Source organism: Mercurialis annua, linkage group LG1-X (genome assembly GCF_937616625.2).
Source record: "Mercurialis annua linkage group LG1-X, ddMerAnnu1.2, whole genome shotgun sequence".
NCBI classification, from domain to species: Eukaryota; Viridiplantae; Streptophyta; class Magnoliopsida; order Malpighiales; family Euphorbiaceae; genus Mercurialis; species Mercurialis annua.
Window position 1 is genome coordinate 73,060,605 of NC_065570.1, and position 14,112 is coordinate 73,074,716.

The window sequence follows — 14,112 nt, forward strand, 5'->3', positions numbered from 1 at the left end:
GGCTTTATATGGACAGATATGTTAGTTTTCCGTTTCTTATGCTGAATAATGTGATTGTCCAAAAGGAAATTGTCATTTGCACAACGTCATGAAACACAATTCCCTTTACTTTTATTTAAGATGTGAGTTTGTATCGACTTCAGTTTGTACTGCCTGTTTGTCTACTTCAACATCAAATTATATGTGAAACTTGCTATGGAACTGAATATAAACAAACAATTGTTCTTTTGTTATTATTTTAGTTGCTTGTCTATTTGCTGTAAAGATTGTTATTTTTTAGAGAAGAAACGTGATCGGATACAGAGGGTTAATTGGAATCTTTACCTCCAGTAACGTTTCCGGAGAACAAACATCTTTAAATTAAAAATTAAAATTAAATACTTTAGGTGATATGTTTTACTAGTGGCTCAACAAAGCAACATTTGGAATAGGCAAAGGCCTATATTGGAGATGGCAACATATTGTCCTGGGCTTTGGTGTTCTCTGAGTCTTTTTAGTCTTGCATGGGCCTAACTCACATGCTATATATTAATTTGGGCTGTTATTGGCCCAGCTAACCCAAATTGTGGTTTATTGAGGATAACTTTATCGTAAGTAACTGCTAAGTTGCAATAAGTTCCCTTGATTATACAAATGGAAATATTAGAATAGTTGAGATCTTGCAAAGGGAGACAAAATAGTTGATTTATGTATAAAAAAAGTACACGATTACTCCAAATCTTAATTAAGATGAACAATTGTAGTCCATCATTGAAATGATTATGGGTTGGCATGTCTCTATTAGCATTACATAACCTTAATTAATTATCTCAATGCTGCAATATGCCTTCTAAGGGAGACAAAGAAATTGCCTTGTTCTCTAACATCGTTGGCTTTGGTTTAACATGAAATATAGCATGCTATAGTTTTTTGTTTTGATTGTCGGGTATCCAATAAGCCCTCTAGTAGGACATTATTGGACAAAATAAGGATTCATGAGAATTTGTAGTATTAGAATATATTTTTTTTCATTTTTTTTTTTAGAATTAGTAGTATTAGATTTGATTAAATAAGTTTATAACCAGATTGAGGTTGTGAATGAGATATACAACTGTGACAAATTCTATAATTAAGAATACTGTGAAATGAGGTGACTAAGAAGCTTCTTTGTCCAGCTCTATCTGATTTAGCATTTCAATTCGGACAAAGTAAGAAAAAATATCAATGGAAATAACAAATAATTATTAAATTAAGCTTAATTTTTCTTGCATGCACTGATGTATTCTCTTTCTTTAAAAAATAATTATTACTATTATTTTACCAAAAAATGGTTCATTGAGGGATTCAATCCTGACTGACGGGTCACTTTTTTTTCGTGGAAGGCGAATTGTTTCTGTCATGATTCATGTTAAATTTCAATTTTATAGTCATTACCCAAATTTATTTGCTAATGAAAATGGACCTCTCCTCCAAGTATCTTGTATAGGAATATTTTTTGAATTTATATGAGTGAGATATTTGCGCGACCAAATTTTTTTCCAGCCTGCGCTTAATTTTTAACTCACTTTTAATTTTTCGACAGTCTGAGCTCAACCTCTATCTAATCTAAAATTTTGTATAAATTTACTTATTTTTGAAAAAAATATTTGAACTTGTTAAAACAATTAGATTCCGTCATTGTCTCTGTCCATAAAAATAGGTTGATTTCTATTTTGAACGTCCCAAAATATAAACTTGTTTTCATTTTGAAAATTTGGTTAACTAGATAAATATTTAAAAACCTCGTGAAATTAATTTTAATCAACTAAATAAAATTGATAGTGACTTTAATAACAACAATGAACAATATTAATTATCTTTTGATAGTTTCAATATTAAAAACAATTTTATATGTATTTTTTGAGTCATTTTGAATTACTATTTAACAAAATTGTATTGAAAGAATGAGGGCATCAATTTTTTAATAAAAATATTATAGATAGTTAGTATAATTTTAATTAAATACACTTTTTAAATGTGTGTAAGTCAAATAAGTCTATTTTTATTTTGTAAACAGGAGTATGTTATATGAATATATCTTGAAGTATTAAATAACATGCTATGAAGGAATTAACAAGGGAAAATGAGTTGCATAATTGTATGAATTAGAAATTATTATTGAATACGATAAACGAATGAGTTAAACATGAAAGAATAATATTACAAATCAATTCTGTAAAGTTGTCAGCCATGGTAAATCAGTCCCTTAAATAAAATGAATACTAAATAGTTATTGTTTTCCCTTGATTTAGTATCCTAATTAGTAAGTAAATTAAGAAGTGAAACCCTAGTCTGTATTAAACGCCTTGATATGCACTCTAACTCAACTTCAAGATCTTCAATCGCAATCTCCACTGCCTCAAGTCTCTTATTTGCACTTTGAAGTGCCGTTTCGTCGCAAAAATCGTCCAATACCTTAAACAACTTCGACCTGAAACCGAATGATCCTGTAGTAGATTTCCGATCCAGCCACGGTATAGAAATAAGAGACAACAAAGACTCAACAATGGAGATTGTAATGACTCTCACTTCTCTTAGCACTTCGACAACGACCATAAGTTTATGATCCACCGTTGATTTAACCGCGAAACCTAGTGATTTACTTTGCATTCCCTTTAAAGAATTTAGACATTTCATAGTCTCTTTCCTTAGCTTCTTTCTGTAGTGGTTATAAGCGGAAATCTTCGCGTTGATATTTGGTTGATTAACGATTTTTCTCCGTAACGTAAATTGCAAGTCTAAAAGATGTTCTTTGACAAGCAGAATAACATCTTTAGAAATGCCACAAACGTCCAACATTGTTAGAGATGCATCGCATAATTGTTGGACCAATTTTTCTTGCTTCTGATTGATAAGAATTTTTTGAATCTCTGGTGAGTGGAGGAGATTATTTGCGGAGTTATGTAGCTCTCTAAGAGCAGTGAAATTAGGGAGTGACATGTTTTCTTTTTCCTTGCAGCTCAAGAAACAAGAATGACAAATGATTTTTGAAAAGAATAATGTAAAATTGGTAGCTAGGGAGTTGAGGCTATGACTACGCAGGTTATATGGGTTATATAGAGATAAATTAATTTGATAATGTTATCCTAAATTAGATCTGAGATTATTTAAAAAAAATGGGTCCTTTGATGTACGGACTTGAGTTATTCAAGGGACCAAAAGGAAGGTTCCCATTGGTGTTCTAATTAATAATCAAGCAGAAGGTCAAACCGGTTCACGATTCAGCCATATTAAATGTTGGTTCAACCAGTTAAATAAGAAAGAAATGTATTTACACAAATTAATATGTTTACAATTCAAATACACACATAAATTTTTACGGTTTAACATGTCGATAATTTGTCAATTCGTTGCAGTTTTCCAGTTCAGATAGGTTAAATTGTATTTTTGATTTGTTGGAAAGAATCAAACTGGATTGATTTTTATTTTTGGTTGAATGAATTGAACCGGCCGGTCCACACCGGTCTTAATAAACTAGTTCCAACTGAGAAAAATAGAAAAAGACATAATATTTTGAAGTTGTTAAGATAATGTTGTTGGGGACGTAGACTAATAGTGTGGGTTATACAATGCACGAGTTGCAGTGCCAGCCTGTGTTTATTTAATTTGCATCATATAACAGACGAAAATGTTAGTGAAAATAGAAGTTTTTAAGGATTTAAAATGCCCATTTTATTAGTCTACTACAACTGGAGATGCTTTTCTTCTCACTGGACTCAACAAAGGTTCAGATCTATATATGGTTTTCATTTTCAGTACAAGAACCTGCCAAGAAATTCAATTGAAGCTTCTTCGAACATATGATGCCATAAGAGCAGGGCAATATTTTGGATAACGTGTATACGTAGTCATGGGCGGATCTACATATAAATTCATGAACTATATATTTTCTTTTTACAATTTAATCATATTTTATAAAAAAATTATAAACATATATACCACGTATAGAAATATACACAAATTAAAATCCCAGTGAAAGTTGATTAGGTGAAAGTCGGATTCATACATTAAAATGTATTGTTTTGATAATTTGGCTTCCACTTTAGCAATTATAAGGTGCCAAACTCGAAATTGAGAACGGCACGGATGTTCTGTTATATACTTCTCCCCTCAATTTGGACCAAAATATTTACAAGTTGGTTAATTTGATTCATATTATCCCATTTGCTGAGGTGATTATTGGAAAAATTGAGGTTGAGGTGATAATAAACTACTAGTGCATTAGGAGTTAAAGAGGTCAAACGAGCCAGAACATTTATTTTGAATGTGTGTTTGTTCAAAAGGTATAGTTGAAGAGCCAAAATAAACTTTTTGTTGAAGAAAAAACTTAGTGGAGTAGAAGTGAAATTGTATAGTCTGGTCAATCAGCTGTAATAATATTTACTAAGTATAACCAATGGGAGTTGGTCCAAGTGGTAAGCGGCTTGGTGTCGCTTAAGCAAGGTCTCGGGTTCGAGTCCTTGTGAATGCAGAAAATTTCCACTGGCAGACTCATCCACCATGTCAGGTGCGCGACGCGGGTCGGATCCGGATTAATCAGGGTGAAGCCTTGAAAACCGGATGGGCTTAAAAAAAAAATTACTAGGTATAGCTTCGTGGGTTTGAAAAAATCATGTTGCTAATGCTAAGGACAAAGCTAATTAATATATTCCCTCCGTCTCAATAGAGTTGTCCACTTTGCCTGTATTACACAGTTTAAGAAAAACAATTATTGCTTATGGATTTTGTAAATTTTTCCTTACTATTTTTGTCATGCCCCTATTTAATATGGGGTCCACTAGCAATTTACTTTCAATTTATTCACTAGTGGATTTTAAATAGGGCTAATATAGGAAAATTGAATGTAAAGGTTAGCTACTTTTTGAAAGTGGACAAGAGTTTTGGGATAAAAATATTTCTCAAAGTGGACAACTCTATTGGGACGGAGGGAGTAGATCTTAAAAAAAAAGGACAGAAGGTCGTTTTTGGCACAAGTTAATATAAATCCTAAAAATAAATGAAAACAAGCAGTATTGTCGGACTTTTGCAGGTTATATCAATCCATATATTTAAATATTTTATGATCAATTTGTTTGTATTGTATGGTATTTGAAGTCAAAGTCCAATTAATTGAGATTAAATCGGATCAAAAGGAACAGTAAATTTTAGAGAAAATAATTTTTTTTTAAAATAGCTCTATACACAGTTTGAAATCAAAATTATTTTTTAGGAAGAAGGATCTCTTATGAGCATGTCTCGGTCCGTTGATAATTTATGATAGATGGTTAACCTATATATATTAAGTTTTAATATTGTATATAAAAATTATGATAATATCATAATTGTTATAAAGGAAAAACAATAAAATTATTTGTGTAGTGGAATTCAGAAAAAGGAAGTGGGAAAATCACAAAAAAATGTATTAATTATAATATCTCATATTTTATATTGTTTTTCCTTTTTAAAAAAATCATTTTTTAATCCTATTGCATTAATTTATATATTAATTTCTCTCAATTATTAATTGTCACCTTCTAACATTAAAATTAAGAATTATATTCTTGATATATGTTGTCTATATATTACTATCAATAAACTAATATTATAGTTTTTAATTTAGTGATTAATTTCATACGTAATAAAAATATTTAATTTAATTGGTGGATTGGAAATTTCACATTTTACCATATTTTTATTTTGGATTTATTTTGTATTTATTTAATATACAATTATTAACTGTTTAAATAAATATTAGTGAAACAAATTAAAGTTTAAATTGATAAAATGCTATGGTTTGAAATTGGTGCTTTTTTTATTAATTTTTATTTTAAATTATATTGTTTAATTCATTTTTATTTTTTTTATTTTAAATTATAGCTATTTATTTAAATTAGAGTGTAAAAATATTTAAATAAACTTCCCATATTATTTCAGTTGTGAAATTGATTATGATAAAAATATAATTAAAATAATATGAAGTAATATAAATAAATTATATGAATTTTTTAGTTTTAATTTGAATAAATGGTTAGAATTAAATGTGAAAATTATGAAATTAATTAAAATCCTAAATTATAAATAAAAAAAATAAAAAAAATGAAATTTTTTAGGGATTAAACTTTATTAGAAAGTGGATGTTGGTTGAAAGATTTGGCAAAAAAAGATAGAGTTGGTTGAATAGGTTGCACGTGTGAGGTTATGGTGCAATAGAAGAGCCCCACAAAAATAAAGAAAGGTAAGTCACTAGCATTCTCATTATCGTCACATTTGGAATCTTGATATATTAGAATTTTTGGGTCTTCAAAAGTCTTTGGTATGGGATCGTTCTTGTGGCTGGTTTCGGATAATCGTAGCTGGAGATGCACTTCAAATTTCACAATTTGTTAATTCGCTCCAGCCTGTGGCTTATAAATTTTGAAAAATTTGTCAAGATATTTACCGTCTCAGAGACTCTTTTACTTACTGCAGTATTTTTTTTGGCTTCACTATATATAATATTTTCCATTATGGACATACAAAATATGCAGCTATCATGTAAAACAACAAAATTTATGAGGGACGTTAGAGGAATCTTAAAGCACTGTTCATTAGAGGGTTCAATTTTATACTATAGATATAGTGATTACTGCTATTGACACACAAAAAAAAGTCACTAGCATTAAATCCAACATCAAAATTCAAAACACAATTCGGCACCACCACGGATAGACTCTCATTTACAGCCACATACATATTTAGGGATATTAGGGCATTTTCAATAGTCGAACTCAGAATAGTATAAATTGTGAAAAATTATTGTACACTAAAATTATATTATTACAGTACTTTATTTTAATAATTGATTCTATTTTTTACACTAAAAAAATATTTTCAACATATATTTATCTAATAAATTATTTAAACATTTTATATTCAATTCATAAATTATTCAATATTTATAATACATTCATATATGTATTTATAAAAAAATTATTGATTGTAATAAATATGCTCATATATTTTTGAATATGTTAAATAACTATTTTTATTAAATAAAATAAATTAAATATTTATTGAATAATAAAATATATTAAAATGTACTCTATTTATAAACTGTTGAATTAATTAATATAAATTTATTTTTTTAATATTATATATTTAAATTTCCAATTAAATGGAAAATGCTTATTTGAACTATATTGTAATAAAAACTAACAAATATTTAATACTAAAATTTATAATAAAATGAGAAACCAAAAGTAAAATAGAATTACTCTATTTTCATCTGCAATAGTACTCTATTTTAAAGCACCCTATATAGAGTGACTCTATATATAGAGTAAAAAAATAAAATACACTATAATAGAGTTAAATATATAGAGTATTATTGGAGATAATTTTTATACTGAAATGACAAAATAGGGGAATGTTGGAGATGGTCTTAAACTTTATGGGACAATAATAGCGCAATGAATTATGCGAAAAATTTAAAATGGATATTAAATTATTTTTATTATAAAATGGATATTAAAACTTAGCGAAATATTATAAAAAAAAAAGACTTGCGGCCATTTCCGTTCAATCGGTGTAGGACACATAGCTGAAAGTCCTTATTTTGTAACGTTTTGCCAAATTTAGCATCCATTTTATAATAAAAAATAGTTTACCCATCCTACAATTCTCATATAATTCAATATCCTCCTAAATTTAATACAGGTATGGGAGATTTGTGAAATCTTTTTGAGTTTTTTGAGTGATTACTGCAAAAATAAAAAGCTGAGGTAAAAATATTATACTAGAGTATTTTTAAGGGATTTGTGTAAATTATCCAAAATAAAATGAGTTTATAGCCCTGCAAACTCATTGCAGCAAGAAGTTTTAAGCTTCCAAGGGAGCATGTAGCCACTACAAGAAACTTGATTTTTGGAAACGTGAGTTGTCGTTGTGAAAACCTAAAATATGGTTGTTAAAAGTTTTTAACAACGATAAATGTGGTTGTGCGTGTTGGCGTAATGTAATGTTTTTTATAACGACTTTTTTAAATAATGGTCGTTGCTATAGGTTTTACAAAATTTATAAAATTGGTTGTTAAAAGTTATTAGTAACTATAAAAAGTCGTTGTCAAAACATTATAATATTAATTATTATTTAAATATGTTATATAATTTTAGAATTTTTTTTATTTTTATAATTTAAAATACAATTATTATTAAAATTTAATATTATTTACTTTTTGATTGATATATTACAACAAAAATAAAAATTATTTTTTAAGTGAAGGGTGGGTTTGTTTTATAGTGAGAATGCATCATTCTCATTTCACTTATTTTCAATGTGGGATTTTCACTATTTCTTCTTTCTTTTAGCAACGAAATTATTTGTCGTTGTGAAATGATAATATTTAAAAACGACAAATATTAAATCGTTGGTAAAGCAAATAATTTACAATGACATGATTAGTCGTTGTAAAAAGATTATCTTTAAAAACGATATAAATTAAGTCGTTGCTAAAAGTATAACTTTTAATAACGATTTTATTAGGCGTTGTAAAATAATTATATTTAGAAACGACATTAAAATAATCGTTATAAAAGGTATGTGTATTGTAATGATTTTAATGGTCGTTGTAATAGACCGTTGCTAAAACTCAATTTTCTTGTAGTGAGCAATGGAACGGAGAGAGGGGGAGGGGTCATCGGTCCTTGGAGTTTTTCTTGACCGGTTTTTGGTACCGTCTCTAAGCATATGCCGTTTGATGTTTACGATATAAAAGATGAAACTATAAATGACATCATATATGAGAGGTGTGTGAGATAATTGTTCATTAACTTATATTAGTAAATTTCTAACAATGTATAACTAACAGAAAAAAAAAAGATCGTCTTTTGATCTTAGTACTAAACTTTAGTGCATGCAAATCATCAAAGGTAAAATAAATGTGTGTATAATATATTTTTCCTATACTTTTGCTAGTCTTTTAAAAAAGGGTATTTGTAAAAAAAAACCAATGAAACATGAGAAACTTAGGTAGACTAAGCCACTTATAATATAACACCTCATTATAATGATAGCAATATCGTAATATCACTATTAAAATTTGAATGCATTTATTACATAATTATTACGATATTGCCATCATTTTAATGAGGTGTTGTATTATGAGTGGTTTAGTCTACGGATGACGTGATAAACTCGTTCTACCTAAGAATTTCTCATGAAACATTGGATATTTTTTGACTACGAGTCAAAGTTTAAGAATTTTGATGGAAGAAAGAAAAAAAAGTTAAAGATATTGTGGTTATAAATTGAGGTTTAAGGACTTTATGGAGAGTTAGAAGCAAAAACAGGGAGTGTGGGTGAAAATTACCCGAAAGTTGGCTGTGTTTAATATATTTGGAGCAAGAATTTTGGCAATCCTACTAATAGATTCTTATTCTGGAATCATAAGAGTCGCTTACCTGGCAGGTGGACGTGGAACGAACTTAGAGTTTAAAGATAGGCAAAACGGCGGCGTTTGAGAGAGTTAAGGAGAAAATTACAATTATTCAAATTACCATGTCGGCGTATTTGGTAAAGTCATACTTTCGACTTTCAAGTTAAGAGTCCACGTGGCGTAACAGGATTCAACAGCTGACAAAATTATCCTCTCGTAGGGGTCTTTCATTCTTCTTTTTCTCTATAAATAATAATTAATCCACCATTCTCTTATTGGCTCCTCAAATAATAGACACACCAACAACCTCAAGAAAATCTGAGAAATGGAGGATATCACAACAGTAAAGTCGAGGTTCAAAAGGGTCTGTGTATTTTGTGGAAGTAGTAGTGGCAATAAAGATTGTTATAAAGATGCTGCTCTTGAACTTGGTCAAGAACTGGTAAGTTCTCTATTTTTGCAACTCTTTCTTGAAATATTGTCTTTTTGAAGCTCAAAACTCAAATATTTTGGTGGTTTTTATGGTAAGGTTTCAAGAAAGTTGGATCTAGTTTACGGAGGAGGAAGTGTTGGGTTGATGGGTTTAGTTTCTCAAGAAGTTCACCGTGGCGGAGGACATGTTTTAGGGTAAATTAAGTATGCATGTTTTCTTGATTACTCTCTTAATTAATTACCATCTGCATGTATTGAAATATTTTCCATTTCTTTATCTAGAATCATCCCCAAAACTCTGATGAACAAAGAGGTAAAATCATTTTTTCTGGTCTGTAATTACTGTATATAGTACTCCTATTATTAATATCCAAAAATAGTTGATGGTGTTGTTTCTTTTTGTGGATTATTATTAAACATATATGATATATAGATGTACGTAACTATTATTGGTTTGGCTCGGTTTCTTTTAATAAAGCAGATAACTGGAGAAACAATCGGGGAGGTCAGACCAGTAGCCGACATGCACCAAAGAAAAGCTGAGATGGCCCGCCATTCTGACTGTTTCATTGCATTACCAGGTCCGTGTCTTGCACGCGCCTCTCTTTATTTAAAACTTTCATTATTATGAGTAATTTTTGATTATGACTAATTATGATTACTTAATTTTCAAATATAATAGGTGGGTATGGAACATTGGAGGAGTTATTGGAAGTAATTACGTGGGCCCAGTTAGGCATCCATGATAAGCCTGTAAGGCAGCTTCATGTCTCTAAATAAGCTAAGATTAGACTGTAGTAAAAGTTTTTCAAAGTCAATGTTCTTCATAGTAGTAGTTGGTAAAAGGTCAACTATATTATTAAGTTTGTCCATAATTTTTATAGTACTATTAATCAATGAAATTAAATTAACAGGTAGGGTTGCTTAATGTGGATGGCTACTACAATCTTTTACTTACCTTCATAGACAAGGCAGTGGATGATGGATTTATCATGCCTTCACAACGTAGCATTATTGTCTCTGCTCCTAATGCCAAAGAACTTGTTCAAAAGCTTGAGGTGTGATATTAATTATCATTCTTCTTATTAATTATTTTTGTTCTATTCTTTTATCTTATTTTAATTTTTGGAATTTTTTTTAAAATAAAAAAAAAGCAGGAGTACGTTCCATTGCATGATGGAGTTGTGGCTCAGGCTAAGTGGGAAGTTGAACAAGTGGAGCTCCATGCATCTTTACAGACTGAAATTGCTCGGTAGCTATAGCTAGGGACCATTAATTAATTTAAGAAGGTGTATTTTAATTCCTTTCTAGGATATTCGTACGGTAAGCTGTAACTAGGGTTTTTGATCTCCTTTTCAAATTTTGTATATCTAGAAAAGCAAAAAGGAGATTTAATTAACTTCGCCATTAGGTGGATGACTGTATAATCAACTTTATATTATATACTAAATGTAATTAAATGCAAGTATATGGTATAAAACTAGCAAAATGTTAGTATTATCTTAATGATTTGTAAAGGAAGAAAATGGAAAAAAGAAAGAAAACAAACAAGAAAAACAAAAGAAGGAAGCAGCTTTATGATGATTATAATGATGTGTTTGCATGCCTGCTGAAATGCTGCTTTCTGATGGTACTGTAGTAAGCTTTTTATCTTTCAATCTCCTCAGCTAATTGTTGGGTCTATATATGGATATAAGCTTTGGTTCCGTATTTATATATATATGACCCTTCCACTCATCAAAAGCTACTAGTTCATAATTATTACTCCCTCCATTCTGAAATAGTTGTCGCTTTAGCCATTTTCACACAAATTAAGAAATCAATAAATATGTCTAAAATTATAAGTATTTTTACTAAATTAGCCTTTCTTGAAATTTATTAACATTAATTATTATGACTCTTTATTTGTATGTTTGTATTCTTTCAATGAATTAATGAGGGATATATGTGGAAAAATAGCAATAAATGCTTTCTTGGTATTCTAAAGTGACAAGTATTATGGAACAAAAAAATCTCCCTAAAGCGACAACTAATTCAGAATGGAGAGAGTAATTATTAATTATCCCCCCACTTGAGTATTTACTGAGCACCAATAAATTCATCTTTTATAATATCTGTACGGATTGGTATGTTTTTGGCGAGGGAGGGAGCTGCTAGGTGATGATGAGTGGTCTATACAAATAGCTGACAAGCTTAAGGCGGCTGAATAAATCGCCAAGAGACACTAATTGATTCACCCACCTATATCCATGACACAAGACTAATGAATAAATTAAGGATTAATTCGGTTTTACGAAATTTGTGATTCGAAATTAAAAAATTTATTTTTCAGCTATTTTAATCAATTAAAACTAATATGTTTATATTTAAATTGATTAAAGATAAAATTGTACAATTCTAAACACGTTTAAAAATTGAAATGATTCATTTTATTTTTAATTGATGTAAAAATAAAAAACTTATATCGTTCTTAATTACAAAAAAATAGAAATTATTGTTATTATTTAATATAAAAAAGTTGAAAGTGAATCATTTTGATGTTTCTAATAAAATGAAGCTTCTACATCATTAGGTCAAATATAATAATTTTATTATTATTTTACACAAATAATAGGTAAAATTATGTTATTAATCTATTATATTTAAACATGTACATGATGAAATGAGAGTAAATGGGGTAAAGTGAGGTATCTTTTCCCATGGAGTGGGGATATATATTTGAGGTGTTCCTATTGTGATTTGCTTCTTATCCCAATAGCTTACCCCTTTATTTGTGCTCCATTCATCTCTAATGTTCCACACATATCTCACCAACGTCCTTTTTCTTTTATTGCAAAGCAACTTTTCCATTTAGTATTCTAGTTTTATACACAAAAGATTAACACTAAAATAAGTTTTATATTCACATTTGTTTTCCCATTCGATTCCTTAATTGTTTTATAAAACCGGCCGAAATGAATAATTGATAGTAAATATTGGTGTATACACATTATACGCCACGTGATATTTTTTTAGAAAAACTGTATCCAAAGGTGAGAAAACTCTTGCAATGATGGGCGGTCCACAAAAAATGGGCTCACACATGCGCAAATCTATATCACTAGGGCCAGCTTCGAAGAACTTATTAGTTGGAAAAAGACATTCGCCAGCTGCAAATATGTCCCCAGCCCAACTAGTCTATTTCATCTTTTGTTGGAATCATAAATTCCTTATTTCATAAGAAAAAAGTAAATCAAATTTACGTGCAACTCTGGATCAACTGTATGCAAATAAAAAGGACATAGATCAGAGAGGCAAAAGGAATAACATGATGCACTAGAAATATAAGTAGTGAAGGAAAGACGGCTAGGACGGGCAAATATTTATTTAAATTGAATTACTCGATTCAATTTCGACTAATTTAATTTTACAAATTTGGTTAATTCAGTCGATCATATACTTTGCCCTTTAACGGAAAAACCATAAAACTACCACAAAAACTCTTAATTCTGAAAAATATGCTTTAAATCTAAAAATATAATATTTATTTTAAAAAAATTACTACTTTTTACGGTTTTATTTTTTCAGCTATCACATAAATATTTCATAAATAAATTATTAAGTCAACTCTGATATGGAGCGTATAAAATAAACTTTTTAGATTTATAGTGAAAACCTTATAAACACAAATTGTAAAGCCATAATCAATTTAATTTAAGGGTGGCGATATTTTCAGAGCGAGTTTTGATATGGACAGAGCAATTTTTAAAATTTTGACAACACTATCCTTTTATAATTAATTTTTTTTTACTGGTTTAATATTTTTATTTCTAAATTAATTTTCTTTTTTTTGGAAAATAAACAACTACCTAAAACTTGTTTGCATAATCTATTTATCTTCATTCAAACAAAACTGTTTTAATAAATTGAATCAAATTTAAAAAACAAGATAAACTTTCTAATGCATTTACATTATGAGGTAAGCTAATATTGTTAAACTCTTTAGAGTGCATCGATCTGACATTAATTCTTAGTATAATGTTCACATATTTGTTTATTCTCACTTGGGTTGTTTTGTCCAAACTAAATATTTAACTAAATATTTAACTAAATTTTGATATTTATTTTTTATTTTTCAAATAGGTTTATAATATTAAATTCCAAATTATTAATTAAAAAAATTGAAAATCACAAATATATATATGATTAATTTAACTGTAAATTTAACTCTATCTCGAGATTTTAAAAAAGCTCATTAGGTATGAGTAGCATATATGGAATTTCTTTTATGT

The 14,112-nt window shown here is 28.8% G+C and overlaps 2 protein-coding genes across 2 annotated transcripts; one reads left to right on the forward strand and one right to left on the reverse strand.

Moving 5' to 3' along the window:
- Nucleotides 1-2,148: 2,148 nt before the first annotated feature.
- Nucleotides 2,149-3,024, reverse strand: LOC126665348 (uncharacterized). The gene has a single exon (XM_050358119.2). The coding sequence runs from the start codon at nucleotides 2,956-2,958 to the stop codon at nucleotides 2,275-2,277; it is 684 nt and encodes a 227-aa protein (XP_050214076.1). The 5' UTR covers nucleotides 2,959-3,024; the 3' UTR covers nucleotides 2,149-2,274.
- A 6,646-nt stretch (nucleotides 3,025-9,670) lies between these two features.
- On the forward strand, nucleotides 9,671-11,341 carry LOC126666318 (cytokinin riboside 5'-monophosphate phosphoribohydrolase LOG5-like). The gene is made up of 7 exons (XM_050359335.2): nucleotides 9,671-9,851; nucleotides 9,939-10,036; nucleotides 10,124-10,154; nucleotides 10,323-10,422; nucleotides 10,524-10,594; nucleotides 10,756-10,899; nucleotides 10,999-11,341. The coding sequence occupies exons 1-7, from the start codon at nucleotides 9,735-9,737 to the stop codon at nucleotides 11,095-11,097; spliced, it is 660 nt and encodes a 219-aa protein (XP_050215292.1). The 5' UTR covers nucleotides 9,671-9,734; the 3' UTR covers nucleotides 11,098-11,341.
- Nucleotides 11,342-14,112: the final 2,771 nt, after the last annotated feature.